The 21026-nt window shown below is 43.6% G+C and overlaps 1 protein-coding gene across 1 annotated transcript in view; it reads right to left on the reverse strand.

Annotated features, from left to right (window-relative positions):
* Positions 1-21026, reverse strand: part of UMODL1 (uromodulin like 1) — a 51067-nt gene that overhangs the window by 24207 nt on the left and 5834 nt on the right. The window contains exons 2-12 of the mRNA XM_079298183.1: positions 20288-20449; positions 19800-19906; positions 18415-18607; positions 16918-17058; positions 16038-16154; positions 14490-14744; positions 12919-13031; positions 10262-10481; positions 6408-6545; positions 4831-5407; positions 1559-1697 (exon numbers count right to left, since the gene is read on the reverse strand). Of these exons, the coding sequence (XP_079154309.1) occupies positions 1559-1697; positions 4831-5407; positions 6408-6545; positions 10262-10481; positions 12919-13031; positions 14490-14744; positions 16038-16154; positions 16918-17058; positions 18415-18607; positions 19800-19906; positions 20288-20449 (2162 nt within the window). The remainder of the gene's footprint in view (positions 1-1558; positions 1698-4830; positions 5408-6407; positions 6546-10261; positions 10482-12918; positions 13032-14489; positions 14745-16037; positions 16155-16917; positions 17059-18414; positions 18608-19799; positions 19907-20287; positions 20450-21026) is intronic.

Here is a 21026-nt window from a genome sequence, read left to right on the forward strand (position 1 = left end):
CAGGTTTAAAAAAAAATCTCTGGCAAACTGTATTTAACTGGAACCTGAGAGTGCTTTTAAAGCTCATAAAACTTTCCTCATTTACTTTAAAAGATCCATTTCTGGTCCTCATAGCCTGAAAAGAAAATATACAGATCCTTCTGGTCTCATAAATTTTCTCTGGCATCTAGAAATACAATATTTGTAATATTATTTACAGTAGCTATGCAATTATAGCCCATTTACAGTGGCTCAGAGGTGGAAGGAATCAACATTAACATCTCTCTAGCTGATCCACAAAACCAGAGTGCTGGGAAAAGGTTTCTTATAATCACAAGTGATAATTTTCTGCCTGAAAATCTGAGACCCAGATAAAACTGACACAAAACTTCATTTTGTTCCTTTATGCAACCATTTTACAATTTTTCCTAAATATATTAGTATCTATGATTTTCTGGACTAAGATATCTGACTGAAAGAAGAAAATACATTAATTTCAGTCCATTTCAATACTGTGCTGTTCTGAAATAGCCTCGGGCAGAGTGTGGTGCTGAATGAGAGAGAGGTCAGTGGAGAATTGCTCCCTTTTCACTTTGCTAATCACATCACTCTCGTTTTGTCACAGTTTTTCTGATGTGACAGCTTGGGGCCAAAACAGCTCCAAGGAAAGCCATGCTCTGCTAACACACCCAGAAAGGTGCAAACCAGTCGTGACACCAGTGGGAAGCTGATTTGGTGTCCAAGAAGGATAAATGGATCACCCCTTCCCTCCCTGCAGCTGTCTGTGCTCTGTGCCAGCTGTGTTCCAGTGGCACGTTGTGATTCTGTCCCCAGGAACTCTTGGGAGGCCTCTGCAGGATTTAAAAATCCATCAAATTGCCAGTGATGGATTTATCACCACACTTATCAAGGCCTCTGAAAACACAGACAGTGAAGGGGAGATAAGGGAGGCAATAAAACAGCCCAGCATAACCAGTGATTTTCCAGGCATGGGTGTGTTTGAGGAGCACCAGAAAGAACAAACTCCTGACAAATTCACTACAGTATTAGATACTGCCAAAGGCAATGCCCAAGAATCCTGAGAGGGTTAAAGGCACAGCAGATATTAATGTTGTGCTTTGATATCCTGCACTCTCATTAGAAGTAAGGGCAGAGGTGACTTTTCAAGAAACCACTCCCTTTCCAGATATGGGGCCACAAAACCCAGGATGATTACAAGAACTGTCAGCCTTGAGGCACTGCTACAAAGGATAATAACAATCATACAGCTAATTAGCATATCAGAGCACTTTGCTGCTTCCATTAACTTTCCACCACACCCCTTGAGGAGATCAATATTTCAGTATAACCAGGAATGATAAGGAGAGGCCATGGAGGTACCAGAGAATCCCAAAATCCTCTAGAATGTTCCTGTAAAGCACAGCTACACACTTATCCTGCAGCCTCAGGCAGACAGGGCAAGCCAAACCTTACAGGTGTGTCAAGGGACACACATGAGTTATAAAGGCTTTGGGGGAAAAGACCATACACAGGTTTTTATTGAGACAGATAACAGATCACGTCCTTCTTCACCACTTACTTCATCAACAAAGAGCTGTGCCAAGGTTTGATATTCCTCACTGCTTGTATTGCTGAAGCCTGGAGAGTATTCCATGTTTGTTATGTGAACTGTGCCACTAAGGTTCTGAAAGGCTGCAAGGTAAGAAAAAAGACAATTTCTATACATGTTTTATGGACAGGTGTGTCCCAGTGTCCAGCATTCCTGGCCACAATGCAACAGCTCATAGCAGCAGAAGGCCAGCTCTCTGAAATATGGCCCAAACCCCAAAAGTCTAAAAATCAATCATGCAGCATCTTAGTCTGCCCTGTCTGAGCCCCAGATAATTCTCAAGAAAGGCACTGACCTCCTGTGGGTCTCATATCTGCCAGCTCTGCCTTGGATGCTGGGGGATGTCTGGAATGTTGCTCTAGTCAGGCACTGGAATTGCTCTCCCAGGCTCAGCTGGTTGTCCCACCAGTCCCTCCAGAGAGAAACCATTTTAGCACTTAATCCTCCCTGCAGCCTCAGAGGAAGGCTGGGCAGCTGCCTGAGCTCAGACATCTACACTTTGGACAGCTGTGGTGGCATGAGATGAATCCCAAGAGGGTGTGCAGTTCCCCCCTAGCTCACATCTGCTGAATGACATTAAGGCAGACTGAAACATTTGAGTTTATTTCCTGATTTTTCTGTGTTTCCAAGGATCTCTGGGTTTAGCACTGTTATTACAGACACTGAAGTGATCAGAGAAAGGATTTCTCAAGGCATGGTTTGTGCCCCTGGCATCCATTTAATGATGATTGCAATCATCCAATGCTGTGACCATTACCAACAAATTGCCTTTATTCTAACAAACCATCACTCCTGGCACAGCAAAACTTACTGTTTCAATGGCTTATATAAATACAGTATAGTCTTCACCAAAAACTTCAAGAACTTCATCATCTGGCTAAGGATTGAGTTTAAAATTCTGAAACAAGTTACCAGTCCTTACTTTCTGGTGTAGCAACCAGCTTTCCTCCCTGCCCACACCCAACTGCACCACCACAGGATATCAGGCACCAGGTTCCAGCTCTGACACTGTCAGACTCCCATATTCAGTTTTTATCTGTAATTTTAGCTGCTTTCTTTGAAACAGAAGGGATTATAAAGTTCTGCATAAACTCTGTGGACCACTTTACATCCAAGCTGGGAAAATAATCACCTGGACTAGGACAGGTGCTGGAGGAAAAGAAGTATTAATCAGGTAAAGCTTTACAGGGGAGGGGAGAAATGCCTGCTTGAAGCAGGCCACTGAAGGAGGGCTCCTTTACCCAGCATAATTCTGATCCCAAAGGAATCCTCACCACCAGATCAAAGGATTTGGGTTTGCTTTTTGCCATTGTCCTGTCATGTGAACACAGGTATTTAGGGGATAAAGCACATACAGTTGTCTCAGGTGAGAGGGGAAAGTGTTCTGAACAATTCCCAAATAATAATAAAAAAGCCCACTGGTATTTAAAAGACCAGACTATGAAGAGTTGGCTGAGGTTGAACCTCCAGGTCAGAGATGATACCACAAGGAGGAGCTGCATATGAAACTTCAGCAAACATGGGCTTTTGCCCTCTAAATTAATTGCCCTGAGCTAGTGAGATGTCACTGTGATGGCTCCTGCTCTTTTTCCTTAGGCATAAGCTCTTTACAAGCTTCTTTCCCAGCAAAAGCACTTTGTGAAATATTTGATTCATCAGGAATAAAAAATAAATTTTTATAAACAGAACTTTTTTTTTTGTCTAGAATCCTTCTGGCTTTTTTTTTTTTTTTTTTCCAGCTGGGAACAGCCTTTATGGGGCTTTTTGTCAGTTAAAAATAGCTAATTTTATACTTTAAAAAAAATCTTTGTTTTCATTTTAAAAAAAAAGCAATCATCTTTCTAAGAAGAGAAGACAGCAGCTGAACAGGCATTGGCACAGCTGCCCAAGCCAGGCAGGAGGGGATATGTGGTGAACAGGGCTGGGGGGACAAGAGAGGCTGGAAAAACAGTAGAGCTGACCTTACATGGCTGAAAAAGGGATTTTCCAGGGAGAAAGGAATAAGGGAGCACCAGAAGTGATGGGCAGAGACAGCAGCACTCCTATCCCAAACAAAATTGTAATTTTAAGACCAACTCTGTCTCTCTGAAATATGATTCAGCTCCAACCAACAGAAAAATCCCCTAATTAGCTGCAACACATCTGGCCAAACCCAAGCAGATTAAACCTTCAGCAGCCTTGCTGCTCTCAATTACAGCTCTTGAAGCAGTGTCTCTCAGGTTTCCAGGCAGCTCCTGCCTCACAGGGGATTTGTGGAGGACTCTGACTAATCATCCTCTGCTGGGAGGAATGGCAAGGCAGGTCCTTTTCCTCCCTAAATTAACTCCATAGACAGCTGCTGCTGCCCTGTCCTGGTGCCAGAGGCTGCAGGAAAAAAATCAGGATGTGTGGGAAAAGGACAAGCAGTAAATATTGCCATGAGCCACACTCAGTGCACTCTTATCTGCTTCCTCCTCTTGGAGCTGAAGAAATGTACTATCAGTAAAAGCAACTGCTAAATTGCCAGGAAGATGAATTGCTTTCACAAGCTGATTTAGCAAAGACAATGTGCCAATTGCTGCAGAAAATAATACTGATGTAGAAAAAATTGCAGGCACCAAGAAAATCATTTTGGCATTTGGCATTTGGCATTTGCAGTTATATCAAGATGGACACAGCTAGTATCACCATCAGCCCTTTAACTGGCATCCCCACCAATCCTTTATTTGGAAAGCATGTAAAGCTATCTTCTCTTAATGAAGATCTTTAACTCTCACTCCTTCTTTCATAGACCTCTCCCAGGTAATTCTGACTCCTTTTCTTATAGGCAGCTTCACACAGTACTGATTCCTTCTCTCATTCTGCAAGACTGGCTAAACTCAAGTTGTCTCTTTCCTGGCCACATTACCCTGACTCACACAGCATCTTCTCACCATATCTGTCCCTTGCATGACTTCATGGCTCTTAGCTCATCACAGCCAGCAGACTCTGAATCTTAAGCTGCAAATGCCTGTCTCTAATAGCCAGCTATTATATCTTTTATATCCCCCAAACTCATTGGGCAGACACAGATGTTTCCATTCCTTGGGAATCAGTACAGCTGCGGGTCATTGGGGAATATTCCCTCCTGCACTGTCCTTTCAGCGTAGCTCTCCACAAACACAAACACCAAAAAAAAAAAAAAAAAAAAAAAAAAAAAAAATTTTAGGTGCCTTTTTTCCAAACTGTGAGAGAGGCTTTGCTTGTCCCAGGTGAATTCCCACCCGTGGGATGTGCACTCACTGTGTTCTGGGCTGGGGGCTGCAGAGGCCCCTGGCAGAGCTGGTGACCCCAAGGCTCCGGCGTGTCCCTCAGCCCAAGAGCTGCTCTCCATTGCCACCTCTGCACCTGCTCTGAGGGTGGCAGCAATGTCAGCCTTCCCTGTGGCCAGCAGAGCAGTGCCAGGGCCACCTCCCGAGCTGGCCTGGGGCGCAGCAGTGGCCGTGTGATTTGGAATCAGCCGCACTGAGCTGAGCTGCTCCTGCCATGGATTTGTGGCCTCCGTGCCCACGGCCAGTGCCCTGCTGGGGGTGGCCCCCGTGGCCATGGGGCTGCTCAAACCCATCTGTGGGGCCAGACTTTTTTCCCAAGGGGTTGGAGGAGCACTGGTGGGACTGTGGGAGGCTTGTTTGTCACCCAGGGCCAGCGCAGCAGGGAGCAGTGTGACAGGGCCTGGCCCGGGGCCTGTCTGGGTGGTGACAGTGACAGCAGGGCCTGCAGGGCCTCCTTCTTCCACAGCAGAGTCTGTGCTGCTTCTTATTCCAGGAGCCATGGTGCCAGTGAGAGGATCCACAACCTCACCTGCAACACAGCAAACACACCCTGAAACAGGGCCTGAAACTGGATGGGGACAGCAATGTCACATTTGTCTTTACAAACAAGCTGCGGGTCTGCTGGTAGATAAGACCAGCACTGAGAGATAAAAGAAACAGTGGGATGGGTTCCACTGATTGATGGATGGAAAAAGAGATTTGCCTTTACAAACTGTAGGTTCGCTGATAAATGAAACTGGATATTGGAAGATGAAAGAAGCAATGGGGGAAACCATGAATTCCATAAGAATTAAAAATTGAAAGGGAGGGTTATACATTAGAGGGGAATCTCAGGTATCAGGTGTTTGGGAAGTCTGTGCCTCTCAAGTACCTCAGCTAGTGGAGAAGAGAGAGGGAAATGAGGCCAGAAAATTAGGATAAAAGGAGGCTGTATCCTCCAAAATTGGAGAGATCTCAGGGGAATGCCCCATGGCCTCTCCCTTTATTTGAATAAAGCAAAAAAGACTCCTCTGTCTCCTTTTTGGACATAAACCTCTGGTGTTTGTGGGTTAATTTTCCTGACAATGGGGAGGCACCAGAGCCTGACCTGAAAATGGCAGCAAAGCCACTCAACCATCTACAGCAGCACTACAAAAAGTTCATGAACACGTAGTGGAATGTGATTTTTATGGGGTTGGATCTGGTTTGTGCTGACACAAAGAAGCAGATTTGATTCCTGGGTCTGGCAAGGCCATGGATCGACTTGGTGAAACTGGCCAGAGACATGGCAAAAGAGGGAAAAATACTCCTTGCAGTTATCAGACTCATCAAGGAGGGTCTCAGAGAGATTTCACTTGAATTAATTAATTAATTAATATATAATATAAATATATATATAGAGAGAGAGAGAGAGAGAGATACATCATATATACCCCTTCAGCCACAGACAGCAAGGGTGCAATTATACAAACAAATGCTACAAAAGCACAACTTATTCCAATGTTTCATGGCAAAAAAAAACCCAAATCACATGCCAGCCTTTTTCTCACCCTCACAGTTCCTTCCAGGTCGGGATGGATTGGTATCCATGCTTGTCTTGCACCTGCACATGTAGGAGCCCATCAGATTGATACACTCTGCAAACACAGAGCAGTCATTCTCAGCTTGGGAAGCACATTCATCCCAGTCTGTGGAACCAAAACAAGAACAAGGTTCAGAGAGCCTCTCTGCTGGCTGCTTAAGATAGAAATAATTATTAAGTAGTCCTTTTTTAATTTACTTATGTGGTTTTCCTTTTTCATCACTTATCTGTCAGCCAAGCTCTGAGTGATGCAGAACACTCTCTGTTTTGTTATTCTCTTGTTCTTGTACTCTGAAAAGTATTTTCTCTGAGTAAAGACTTTTTAAATAATTTCTTTTTGAGGTAAACACATTTAAAGTGAAAAACTACTGTAAGTTTGTACTACATTTATATCAAAATCACTCACTATACCAAGTTCTGTGTACAGCACCTCCAGATACATCAGGTAATTAATAGATCTGTTACCATTAGCTACCAGTAGTTACAACATTAAATGGAGACTTAATCCAAATAATCTTCTGCTTCAAATAAAAAGTAAATGCTAGTAACTCCCAGGGGAAGCACTATTCTGTTCTTAACAGAGGAAGTGCTAAGGGCAAAATCTCAAATCTCTTTTTATACAATTTATCTTCTCAAAAGTAATGATGTAAAACTGTGACCCTCTTTGTGGTAGCATCAGAAAAGACATCCTGATTCATCACTGCATGAAGAGGCTCTAAGGGTGTTCCTTATGTCTGATTTCAGCTGCTCTCAATCAGTTAGAGATGCCTCTTCATGCAGGTATCAACCTATTTTATTGCTGAGTCTGTTCTCTTTTGAGGCATTTGTATCTGGAGTCTTGTGTTGCCATTCACACCCTGTTCCAGCAAATCTGCAAGGGCTGAGTTAGTCCTTTGGGCAGGAATAACTCCAGTGAATCCCAGGTGAGCCCTCCCTGTGTGACTGCCTCGTGCACTCACCTTTGCTGCCTCGGCCCTGAGAGAGGAAGAGCAGTAAATGAGGCTGAAAACTGTGTCCTGTGACAAATAATTCTGATCAGAGGCTGGAAAATTGGTTTGAATAACAAATCAACCTAAGTGCTTGTTCTGCAAACCTGCAGATTAATGATGGTGATTATTTCTCTGAAACAAAGGAATGCCCCATTCCATGTGCATGCACATACATGCACTGATCTTTCTGCTTGCTTTTCCTTCCTTCTAGCTAATATTTGAATTCTTTTTACTTTTTTTTTGTCATTGGGTAATTGCTGTGTCCATGATAGTCTCCATTACACAATTTCATGTGCTATGGCCAGCAGTTGCTATTGTGTTCCAGCCTAAGCCACTTAGAGGGAATGCAGAAGTGTGCAGGATTGACTGAACACCAGAGATGAAATCTTGTTATTTCCTAACTGTGCTATGAAATAATTGTGACCCTTGGTGGCTTCCAACACCATCTGAGAGATGCTAATTGCCAAATCACTTACATTCACTGCCTCCATTGTCTCTGAGGGTTTCCTTTCTCCTCGCTTAGCACGGCTTTTTAAGCAAATTCCTTCACCTCTGATGGCCACATTCAATCATTCATCGGGTCAAAACACTGGCACTGGCTGGTGCATCACTTGTGCACGTCCACACACTACACTTTTTTCCTCTCTAAGCCATCACATCTCAGCCAAGGTCTGCTCTGAGCTCTCTTTCTGCACTCTTGGCACCTCTCTGGCCTTTCACTTTTGGCACTTCCCTACACACACCTCAACCAACTGTCCCAGTCCAAAATTTATTTAAAAGCCACCTTTGTGTTCACTCTGATTACCTATTATGCACCTGTAAGGGGTACATGCAAAGGGTCAAAATCTGTGAAATTTCTTGCCAAATGATGTTGAAGGTGCTTAAGATTTATTTGATTTAATGGGGAAGATTCATGGGGGATAAACAAACAGTAAGAAATCCCTCGGGATTCAGGGAGTCCTGGATTTGGAAATAGTTTTTGGCTAAGGGATTTTTAGTAGGAGGTGATGCCTTCTCCAGGAATTGGCTCCTGGCTGGTACTGAGGCAGTGACATTGTGCTAAAAGGATCTTGGGCCTGACTCAGCACATTTCTCTCCTCCTCTCTCCTCCTCTCCTCTCCTCTCCTCTCCTCTCCTCTCCTCTCCTCTCCTCTCCTCTCCTCTCCTCTCTCCTCCTCTCCTCTCCTCTCCTCTCCTCTCCTCTCCTCTCCTCTCCTCTCCTCTCCTCTCCTCTCCTCTCCTCCTCCTCTCCTCTCCTCTCCTCTCCTCTCCTCTCCTCTCCTCTCCTCTCCTCTCCTCTCCTCTCCTCTCCTCTCCTCTCCTCTCCTCTCCTCTCCTCTCCTCTCCTCTCCTCTCCTCTCCTCTCCTCTCCTCTCCTCTCCTCTCCTCTCCTCTCCTCTCCTCTCCTCTCCTCTCCTCTCCTCTCCTCTCCTCTCCTCTCCTCTCCTCTCCTCTCCTCTCCTCTCCTCTCCTCTCCTCTCTTCCTCTTCCCCACATAACAGATTTTATTGTCTCTGTTCATCATGGCAATAAACTTAATAATTTATGGATCTTCAAAGAGATCTGGTCCACTCCCTTCAGTTGTGCTGTCCCTTCTGACTTGTCATCCCTGCTTTTCACAGCTGAATGGACTGTCACTAAACCAAGCATAAAGCCTGATGGTGGCCAGGCTATGGGGAAGATCCAGGGGACAGGACCTGGCTGGGCTTATTGCCAAAAGTCATGTCCTGGGGCTCTCTGGGATCAGGAAGCAAAACACCCCATTATACAAATCCTTCCTTCGTGTGTTTCACTCCTTGTTTTCCACTTAGGAAACTTATGCTGAAGAAACTCTTCTTAGGGTAGAGCTAAGAAATAAACCCCTTTTCTCAGCCCCTGAGGAGGATTGGAGGTGTTGGCTGTGCCCCTGGATAAGTGTGGTGTTACTGGAAGTCTTTCTGCAGCTCAAGTGACAGTCCAGAGCTATCCCCTTTTTCTCCCTCAGTCTTTTGCTCCCAGGCTCACTAACATTTACAAAGTATTTTGGCACACATCAGCATCTTGCAATTCAGTATCAGCTGCTGCTGTGATACTTGTCTCCTGAATTTTTCCATCCTGTTCTCCTTAACTTCCATGTGCTCTGCAACTCCAAATGGAGTTTTTCCTGCTCAGAAAGGCTCAATACACCAAGAGAGAAGAATAACCCATTCTGTTGGCTTTGGCAACTTTCTGAACTCTGCTTCTCTGCCAGCTGGGAAACCTGAGGACAGAACTCAGTCCTTTGAAGATAAAAGTGGTGATTACTGAAGATCAAACAAAGGCCTAGTTTAACAAAAATTCCATGCGTGTTTCTTGAGTCCTATTCACAATAAGGACAGTTGGGAATTCTTTTGGCTGGATTTCTAGAGTGAAGATGTTAGATTTCTTAAACCTTAGCCCAAGTACAGTCCTCCAATCTTGGAGCACAAAATTGTCTAGAGGGCATGTGTATGTAGAGGCTACAGATATTCCACAGTAATCTTGTCTGCCACTCAGCTCAAGAAAGACATGGCAAACTTCCAGCTGGGGACAGAGAGGAAAGGGAGGAAAATGAATAGGGAAACCCAAGGCTCCACTTGGGTTAAACACTGTGAGGAGAAGCAGTGCCTGCAGGTACCTGGGGACAGCCAGTTCTCCTTTGTCTGACCCTTCTGGGCTAATGGATAAAACCTATGGAAGAATTCTCACATCATGGTTTTCTCTTCAACAAACCACATCCTTGGTTTCTCTATTTTATGAAGAATATTGGTGATACTACATGTGATCAAAACAAAAATGCTGCTTTCTTCTTTAAAAAATTAATAATAGAAATTACCTTGCACTGTAGTGTTTTGCTGATCCACCACAAGCACAGAGCCATTGTGCAGGTAGGAAAGCACTGGGGCAAATGTGGAGGCATCCACTGGAAACTCAGGATCCTGCATGGTGATTCTGAGCCTCACAACAATGCTTCCTGCTGCCAGGGATTCTATCTGCACTCTCAGCTTCCCAGATTTGTACATGGCAGAAATGTTGGGTGGAAATGAATTTTCAAGCTGAGCAAAGGAAGAGAAGTATTGACAATTAAGGAGCAAACATGTACCTCTTTAAATATTCATATAAGCACAAGTGTAAAAAGAAAAGTTTCAAAGTGTTTCAAAAATCTCATTTTTCAGAGATTATTGTAGCACAAAGTAATGTGATGGGTGTAGGGTGGTGCAGCCCTGCTGAGAAGGACTTGGGGGTGCTGGTGGATGAGAGGCTGGACACATCCTAGCCATGTGCACTGGGCCCAGAAACCCTCTGTGTGCTGGGCTTCACCAAAATCAGCATGGGCAGCAAGAGAGGGACAATTCTGGAGGTGAGAGCTGCCTCCAGCCTTGGGGCCCAGCACAGGAAGGATGTGGAGCTGCTGGAGCCAGTCCAGAGGAGGCAAGATCAGAGCAGCTCTGCTGTCAGGAAAGGCTGAGAGAATTGGGATTGTTCAGCCTGGAAAGCAGAAGGCTCTGGGGAGACTTAATTGTGACCTTCCAGTACCTGAAGGGAACTTACTGGAAAGACTATTTACAAGGGCCTGGAGGGACAGGACAAGGGAGAATAACTTCAAACTGACAGAGAGTAGGGTTAGATTAGATATTAGGAAAAACTTTACTGTGAGTGTGGTGAAGTCCTGGCACAGGTTGCTCAGACAAGCTGTGGATGTCCCATCCCTGGAAGTGTCCCAGGCCAGTTTGGACAGGGTTCTGAGCAGCTTGGTCTGGTGGAAGGCATCCCTGCCCATGGCAGGAGTTTGGAACTGGAGCATCTTCAAGGCCTCTTTGACCCAAACCATTCTGTGATTATATAATTCCATGATACCTTTGAAAACTGTATCCATCTGACCACTGGTCTCACAAACCAAGTTCCAAATTTTGGCTTAAGGGAGCAAAATTGCCCCTGGCTCTGTTTGCCTGCAGCAGAGCTGAACTGTCCTGGTAAGTGCAGGCAGCAGAGCCTTGATGTTATCCCTGTATGTCACACATGCATTTTGTTACACCTACAAGTGTGGGCATGGCTTTATTTCCCAGGGATCATTTGAAACTCAGTTCAAGTTCAGCCTGCAGCCGAGTCAAATAACAAAGAAACCTCAGGATGAGAGACAAGAAAAATGGGGGTGGATAGCTTCAAAAAAGTGTTTGAGACAGCCAAGCTTCAAGGCAGTATCACAATTACATCATGGTTAATTACCAAACCACTGAGCAGTCACTTCAGCTGAACAAATGGCATTGCTGTGAACATTGAAGCTGGCATGCTGCTGTCAATATTTGAGCTGTGCAGGAGCTGGCAGGTTTACCTTGCATGTCTAGAAGGCAGCTCCTTGCTTGAACCTTTTGTTCCTGCATACACCTCAAAGCGTGCCTTTGAGCACAAATAGCAGAGCCATAAATCAGCACAGCTCTGTTCCCATTCAGGCAGAGCTTGCTTGAAAAGATTCCTACAAACAAGCAGGTTAGCTGGTCTAAGCTCACACCAGGGTAGAGAGGCAAGAAAATGAGGAGAGAAGAAATGAGAGGGGAATGTTGTGCTCACAAACACCCAAGGAGGCAGAAGCAACACAGATGGGCCATGCTCCTTTTTCTTCCCAACCCATTGAAGACAATCAGATCTGCATTAATCTCAGAGAAGACTCACTCCCCAAAATCTTCCTGCACAACAAAAGTGAACAATTTGCAACTGTGGGAAATAAAACCATGTGAGGAGGTTCAACTAGCAATTTCTGTTGAGCAAATGCCTCTTCTCTGCTGCCCTTGAGCATATAGCTCCATTATTGTTTTGGGTTTTTCTCTGGCATTTAAATTCACACGTGATTATGAGTCACCCTTTGTTTTGGGGAAGCCTTGTTTTGGATGGAGATCCCAATTCCTCTCTATGGGCCCTGTTCTGTGCAGCAAAACTGTAGGAGATTGCTCCTGAAACCTCCCACTTTTTTGGGAAGCTGAGAGCTGACACCAGAACTTTGTGACTCAAGTTTTGTTTCTGGCTGATGACACCTGACTGTGAACAGTGACAAGGAATGGGGCTGAAGAAGAAAGCCTGATCCAGCTACTTTTCCTGAAAGAAGAAAGAGCTTTGAGAGGATAAGACATTTATTGAGCAGACTGTGCTGAAATGAATGCCAGGAATGCCATTTCAATAATCCATTAAAAAGCCTCAAGTTAATTTACTGTGAGTTTATTGCCAAATTAAACATCCAAGGAAAGGAGCACCTGTTGCATGCCTGCATTTATAATTCCTTCACTCTTTCTGTAGAAAATTCTCACTGGCTTCATTTCTAACAAGGCCAAGGGCTTGATCTGTCTAGGCAGTTGAATCTTGTTGTAACTATAAATAGTTAATAGGAAATAGTATGCTGGTTTTGAAGGAATATTTCATTCAGGCCTAAAATCCTCTATTAGATTAAATAAATTTTACATTGAAACAAATATAAGTTACTCAGAGATATGGTCATTTTACCTCTGTAAGCAACAGTCTTGAAAATTCCTCATATGCTGAGCTGCTGGAATTATGGAAATCATCAGTGAAGTTGTAGTTGAGAATCCTCATAGTAACATCAAATATCTTGGCCTCTGTAGGACACAACATTAAAGCACATTGACAAAGTAGGAAAGATTCAGTTAAAACTGATGAACCTGGGCCAAAATCTCAGCTGATGGAAGAAAGGAGAACAAGATTGAGAGAGTTTTGTATTAAATAAAAACAAATAAAGCAAATAGGCTCCTACAAGTTTCTGATACATTGAGAAGATGCACTTATATCAGGTCTAAAGAGATATTTTGTTATTTTTATATTTTGATATTTTGATAATTGCAACTGCATGAGAACTGGGTGTGCACATACTTTATGTGTGGGTTTATACCTGAGCCTGGTCCTACATAACTCCTGCCTCAAAGTTACACCCAGGGTTGAATTGCCTGTGGGCTCATCTCTGGCCCACCAGTCAGAGTTTTTATTTATTTATTTTCCTGATCTTGGTAGTGGGGATAGTAAATATATTCTTCAACTGAAAATACAACAAAAAGCTGTGCATGTGTGTGTGGTGAGCCCTGACAGATACTGTACAGAGCACAGGAGCCAAAACCAAGAGCCAAGGAATCTCTAACTGCTTTGTCCTGTATAAACACTTTGAGGCTGTTACTCCTTGAACTGATCCTTGGAAAACTTCTTTTTTTCTCAAGGACTCCAACTTCATATTCTGAAGTTCAGCCCTCTGTTTTCATAACCACTAGACCTCCTACTTTCCCTCCACAAAGGGAGTCATTTCCTTCTGACCCAAACTGGAGTCATCCCTCATCTCATCAAAGGGAAGGCTCTTAGGGATAAACATGAACAGCAGCATTCCCACTGTGGTCAGTAATAAATAGTTCACTGCCTGCTCTTTGGAAAAAGGGAGATTTATTTCTTTATTTGCATCGAGGCTTAGGAAATAATTTAAGACTAGAGAAAAAGAAAAATTATGTTTGATCAACACACTAGGGCCTCAGGAAGCTCCTACCACCAGTTAATTGAACAGAACTGGGCAGGTAGTCTGCAGCTTTATTACTCAGTCCTTGTAATTCCCTTTAATCCTTTCTTCAGCAGAATCTGCCCTTCCTCTGGGCACTCTTGTTTGCTCAGCTTAGCCCTTGACAAACCAGTTGCCTGCATTTCCCACTGGCCACAGCCTTCAACCAGGAAAAAACGAGGCCTGCTGGGGGATGGGTGGCAGCAGAAAGCAGTGCCAGGCACCAAATAAATAAATTTGAAAAAAATAATTACAGCTTAGCCTGATATCTGTAATAGTCTAATCAGCTCCAACACTGCTTTATCAACTAAAGCCAAACTTATATCAGTCTGCTGCCTGATATTCTGGGTTAGATAAATACTGGAGTAGATGAGATAAAAAGTGCTGAACAAAGTGGGAAGTGTTGTTCAGCAGGGATCAAAGGATCATTGCTGAACTGCAAGTGAGTGGGGAAGGAAGGAGGAGAAGGGAGGAGATAGAGATATCCTATATCATATATATGTATTTCAAAGTGTTTCTTTACCTGTTTTCACATTCTGACTGGAGGTGATGGTTTTTCCACACGTTTCATAGCTGATCTCTACTGAATACAACACACCTGCTTCCAGGTGAGACACATCCATTTGCATTTCCTCTGTCTTCAGGTTTTGCACAGTTTCATTGCCCTTGGACACTCGAACTTGGAAAGTGTGGTTCAGAGTGGAGCTGACAGCCCAGGACATTTCAAAGCTGCTGCTGGTAACGCTGAGGATTCGATGGTTTGTGACTGCAGAAGGATCTGCTGCAGTCCCAGGAAGAGTCAGCATAGAAAAAGCAACATTTCACTTTTAAACCCTTGTGCTGTTCTAAATTCACTATGGACAAGCACTCTGACAGGCAATAGGGTAAGGTGCTCTCTACATCAGGACAGAATCTGCCCCTCTCACACCAGCAGATCCCCTCATCCATGAAACCATCCCACTAGAGTGACTGATTTAGTGTTTAACCTTTTTATTTCCTTTTACTATATGCATTTCTGTTGAAACATAGAATCACAAAATACTTTGGGCTGGAAAGAACCTTAAAGCTCATCCAGTTCCACCCCTTGCCATGGGTAGGGACACCTTCCACTAGACCAGATTGGTCAGAGCCCCATCCAACCTGGCCCTGAACACTTCCAGGGATGAGACAGCCACAATTCCTCTGGACAATTAATCTCCAGTCACATAAACAATCAGCCAGTGAGCTACAGATGCAAACAACATGAATAGGTTTGGAAAAATAACTCTGGGTACTCTACATGTGCTGACACTTGCTTCACCTCCTGTCACTTTAATCACCAAAATGCACCCATTCAGGCAAGGGTTGCATGGATTTATCCTGGAAAACCCTCCCCAAAGCCCAGCTAGCAGAGGCTGGGGAGAGTGGCATGCAGCACTTCACCTGTTATTCCACTCTAGTCCAGTGCAATCATTGTCATGTTAATGGGAAAAGCCAGGGCCCTGAGGGATGATTCCTGTGCTGGGAGGAGGAGCTGTTTAAATTGGGTAGGACGAGTTGCCCTGCAGCAGAGCCAGTCTGTCTGGCAAGAGAGGGAGACAGAGCCCAGCCAAGACACCTCTGCTGGGAGAACTGGGGCCAGGTGAGATGAGCATCACAGCCCATGCTAGCTCAGAGACCATGGCATGCTGCTGCCAAAGCTTCAAATCTTCCATGCTAATGGTTAGATTAAGGAAAAAAGGTTGTTTTCATACATTTCTTCAGTAGAACACAATTGTTTCCAGCACTCTGAGCCAGGTGGCTGCCAAACACCCCCAAACCACTCCCCCTGCACTAGAGGGGCCTCAGTTTAATCCTCTGGCTTCAGCTTCAATCAGGCTGTGGAGGAAGATCAAGAATCTCCAGCCTGTCTCTCTGAACTCTCAAAGAACATCTTAAATCTATTTCCTCCCACAGAAGAACAGGGTGTTGTTATAAGGATTGTAGTAACACTTGCCTGAAAGGGCTGGATCACCCATATAAACACAAATTTACTGAGCTTTGTTCCCATCACAAATCAAGAAAACATTTCTTAAAATCCAAGGTTACTTACAGCACCCAGCATTTGTAGATTGGTTGGTTATGGACAAGAGACTTGATTTCCTTATAGGAGGAGAGCTACTGCCAGTGTTAACAGCATTTATTGAACTTGGAGTAGATGCTACAATGTCTAGGGAAAAATCATATTATCAAACAATTAGAGTATTTCTAAGAAAGCAAATCCAAAATAATACCACTCATGTTTTCCACATGAAAAGCATCAATAGAAGTAGTAGTAATAGAAAATGAAAGTATTATCATATCACAAAAGCACAAAGTAATACATTATCCTAACTTTTGGGATTAAGGGATTGTAGAATTGTTTTCTAACTAAAGCATTGAATCTGCAAACAGTTATTCATCTCATTATCTTAAAGCCTATTAGCAGGCCCATTGATGTCTGTGGGCTGTAAGTATATTTTGCTGAACTGGTACCACAAGGAATTATTTCAGCCAGTGCCAAACTCCAGCTGCTTGCAGCAGAGGGCTCAGCAGCAGTGCAGCAGCTCAGGGTGGGATCATACAACCACTGAGTCCAGGCAAAAGAGGAAAAAAGAAAATTGTAGAAATAATGCAATTGTTTCTCAAGAGGCTGAGGAGATGCACTGATGGCAAGTGATTTACTCTGAGGAGCTGTAGGGTCTGAAGTTTTAGGTTTTGGCAGGTGAGTGAGGACAGCTGAGGGTGAAATTGAGGAAACAGCAAGGGACTGTGAAATAAATACTCTGCATTTCCATCAGAAAGAGGTAACAGGTTTATGTGGCTTTTTGTCCCAACAGGAGGAGAAGGGGCACTCATGCTCCAGAAATTCCTGCAGGTGACTCCTGCAAAGGAGCACAAAGCCCTGCAGGAACATCCTCAGCACTTCCCAAGGTGAGCCCTGCATTTCTTACCTTCCTTCCTTGGGCTCAGCCAGGGAGGGATGACAGTGGCATGTTCATGCTGAGGCTGGCAGCTGTAAGAACCCTCCAGGTTTACACAGCTGCTTTCCTCAGGGCAAGCATTGAGCTCAGCATAGGAGCATTCATTGACATCTAGGAAAAACAACACACCTTGCACAGATATTGGAGGCAGCATCAAGATTGATCTCACTGTGTGACCAGGCTCTGGCTATGATAAATTCAGTGTAAATCTGCAGTAATGCTGTTCAAGCCATTCTGGATGCTATTACCTGTTGGAACCCTGAACACTGATAATTTTAAACTTTCTATGCTGACAGGCACTGACCCCCAAGAAAACACTGCATTTGACCTAAAGCTGTAAGAAGGTTTCCAAAATTAAATTATAGAACCAGGATTATAGGTGTGTAGGTTGAATAAAATTATGTAAAACCACAAGGTTTTATAATACAGTAATATATATAAAGCAAAATGGAAGTTTTTTGGGTGGATATTTGTCTTTCTTCTTCACCTTCTTCTTCATAGGTTTGAGTGATCTTGTTTAATTGAATAGACAAGTCCACATTGAGGGCCACGAGTAATTAATTATTAGCTGAAAAGTAAAAATAATTTAGGTGCCATTTCTTAATTAGACAATTGGCCCTTAAAAACCTTGTAGAAAGAAAGATACAACTCCATTTTTAACTTGTTAGCTTGAAGTGCTGTAGAACTTGAAGTGCTGAGACTGTAATATAAATAAGAATTAATAAACATCTAATCAAAAAATACTGTCTCATACATTTAATTCCAACCTAAACAAAAAAAAATTTAAAACACAATTATCACCCTATCAATTTTTACCCCAATTCTTTGGATTTATGGGGCAATTAGGGGCAGCTCCAGCTTACACCTGTAGGTGCCATCCAAACCTGAGATGTCAGCACAGGAGAAGGAGAACTATCCAGTTATTTCACTGAAAGCTGGACTGAGTAAACACAAAATAAGGAGCATTGAAAATACTGCTTATGATTCATAACTGCAGAGCAATAAGTAGGTTGGCATAACTTAAAATTAATATAATAAAATGTTTATGTAGCATTTAGAAAGTGTACAGTAATATGCTATAATAATTAACACTATAAATATTAGTTGTTTCATCCAAGCTACTGGAAGTAACATGGCAACAGAATATATCTATTTCTCAAGAAAACAGGTTTTTTAACAGTTTGTTTAATACAGCTAATCATTGTGGTACAAATAGGCACATATTTGCTTTTTCATCTGAAAAACTACATTATTGGGAGAAAATAAATTTGAGGGTTCAGAAGCATTCCCTTCCAAACTATTCACTCCAAAATAACCATTAACTCTCCATCCTCTTACAGAAAGGTCAGGGCTGCATTTGCAAAGTTCACAAGATCCTCTGTGCTATGCTTGAAAGCAAATTAATGGTTATATAAATGAGACCCCACTTGAGGAAGGGTGAAACCCCCTAAAATGTGGATTGCAAACCTTGCACTTGTGTGTCAATCACTTGATACACACGCTTCCCCATGGCCTCCAGGGAGGAGGAGACCTCTGCCAGGGCAGCTGGCTGGTGCAGCCCGAGGAGAAGCTGGGATGCCACTGTCCCTGTGTGAATGTCCCCACGGCTGCTCTGGATGGGGTGCACGGAGGCATTCAGGGGCTGCAGTGCACCAGAGATCTGGAAAACAGGGCAGCAAACACTGGAGCACCTTGGGCATTTCCCAGCAGGTGAATTATGCAATGGTTGTTATCATCATCTGAGTGCAGATTTCAGAAATTCAGAAATTCAGAAAGCATGGCAAAGTGGTAACATTTAGATCTATATTTATGCAAGGTGAGTTCTTATTTTCACATTTCATGACAGATTTATGTTACAGAAATGCCAGGTTAAGAGGGTGTGGAGCTGAACTCAAAATGCTTTGGCAGAAGGAATAACCCAGGAAGAGGTGAGAAAAGTCCTGTTTTGCAAAGTCTCAGTGGATTACAATGCATTTCACAGGCCATGACAATTCAGCTGCAATAAAGCTGTCCAGCACTTCTTACTCTGAACAGTAAATGGGCTGCTGGCAAAGGGAATAGGAAGGAAAAGAGGAAAAGCAATAGACTCGGGATGAAGGGAGGGATTAAGAGCCACAGAGAGACCCCAGAGACACCAAACCATCCCAACTGAGAGTCAGGAATGGGAGAAGGGATCTGCTGGTGGGCTGAGCATTAGGAGTCAGTGGAACAGAGAGCAGGACACTGAGTAGCAGCTCATTGAACAGCTTCACCTCAACTGCCCATTTCTTGATGTTTGACTTTCACACAGCTTGTTCTGCACCAAGATATAAAAGCCTTGGTGGATCCCTGCCCCTACTCCTTACTACACAGCAACAGGACCAGGGTTTCTTTTTTTTTTAGGATATGAGAAGGGGAAATCTGATAGGAGGAAGAATTACACCCATGCTGTTGTTATCATTTCTAGTCTCCTGTCCATCAGTGCCAGCAGATTATGGCAGATAGGTTTGTCTTGGGAAGGTTTAACTTAAAATTCTGTATCAGCAAACATCAGGCTTTGAAGGTCTTGAAGTCTGGTCCTAGTCTGTCATAGGCCCAAAATTGAATTGAGACAGAGCTGGAGCAACCACTACTCAAGCAGGAAAACCCCCTTTTTTTCAGTATGTCTTTAAATTGCCCTTGGAAGAGACCTGAAAAATGTGCTAAAGAATTGATAAATCAATGTTACTTGAATTGCTTCAGAAATACAGAAATAATCAGATATAGGACCAAAAAAAAATAAAAAAAAAATCAGAACACAGGGGGAGCAAAGAGTAGCCTTTGAGTAAGAGAATCATGGGCACAAGGAGGGAAGAGTTCAGGTTTGTACATACCATGGAGTGCAAGAGGCGGGAGTGATTCAGAAGGTGGGAATCCACCCGGATTAATTCATTAAAATCCATTTTCAGAAGCACTGTCACATTGTACCAGAACATCCTCCCTGCAGCACAGGAAATAAAACAGCCAAGTCATCTGAGGTCTGGTGCTACAGAAGGCAACAGAGCTTCAGGGAGGCTCTGAGGAAACAAAGCAAGATTTAACTTGGCAAATGTGAGGGGCTGGGGCCCCGTTGGCCATATGGCACAGGCAGAGGAGGCAGCCAAGGAGAAGGAGCCAAGGAAGGTTTGCTGGACCCACAGCACCCACACAGCACTCAGTGCTCAAGCACTGAAGCTGAATATCCTGGAATCCACCCAAGGCAAATTCCCATATTTGTTTTAGGAAGAGCTATGGTAACAGTCTTCCTGCCCACTCCCACCCTCAGGAGGGAAAATTAAGGATGTTTCTATTAGAAGCAGTGTTGAATTTATCAGTACCATACCCTCTGGCATGGGATCCACACAGCCTGCTCCTTTGGATGAGCTGCAGCATTTTTTCAGCCCTGGACATTCAGTATCGAACGTGCAAGGATAATCAAATGTTTCCATATCCTTCACTGGACAAATACCAGGTCTTGAGGCAAATACACTGGATCTGTTGAGTGCTAAATAACAAAAACATTTCTGAGAACAAGAATATAGACAGTCATTCCATAAAATGGTGATATTTAATTTATACCAAACACCTCCTCCTCATTTTAGAAGCGTGTCTGTTCTGAGTTTTTAATGGGAAGAAAACAGCAGCCTAAAATATCATTATTTCATTTCAAGGGTGTAAATATTCTCAGATCTTTCTCTTGTCCATGACATTTCTGTCACAGAAATTTTGAGTTTCTAACTTTCCATTAATAATTATGGATGGATGGGCTCATAGTGAAGTTTCTAAACGTAGAGACACTGAAGCATTGAGGAACAGAAAATGTGCCTGATGTCAGCTGTGACTAATCCAAATGATACACAGTGATCAAAGAAAGCAGGTACTGTGTAAGACAGAAATTGAGAACTTTAATTTAACATTTTGTGGCACAAGTACAACCTTAGTTGCAGTAATTCTGTTCCAGCTGGCCACTCCAGGAGGTTGGTAGCCCATGCCAGAGAGCCCTGCAGAGAGGGCAGCTGAGGCAGGAGCCTCCTGCTTCCCAAGCCAAGGGCAGACAGTGGTTCTGGGTCAGTGCCAGCTCA

Source organism: Erithacus rubecula (assembly GCF_903797595.1).
Source record: "Erithacus rubecula genome assembly, chromosome: 1".
Taxonomy (NCBI): domain Eukaryota; kingdom Metazoa; phylum Chordata; class Aves; order Passeriformes; family Muscicapidae; genus Erithacus; species Erithacus rubecula.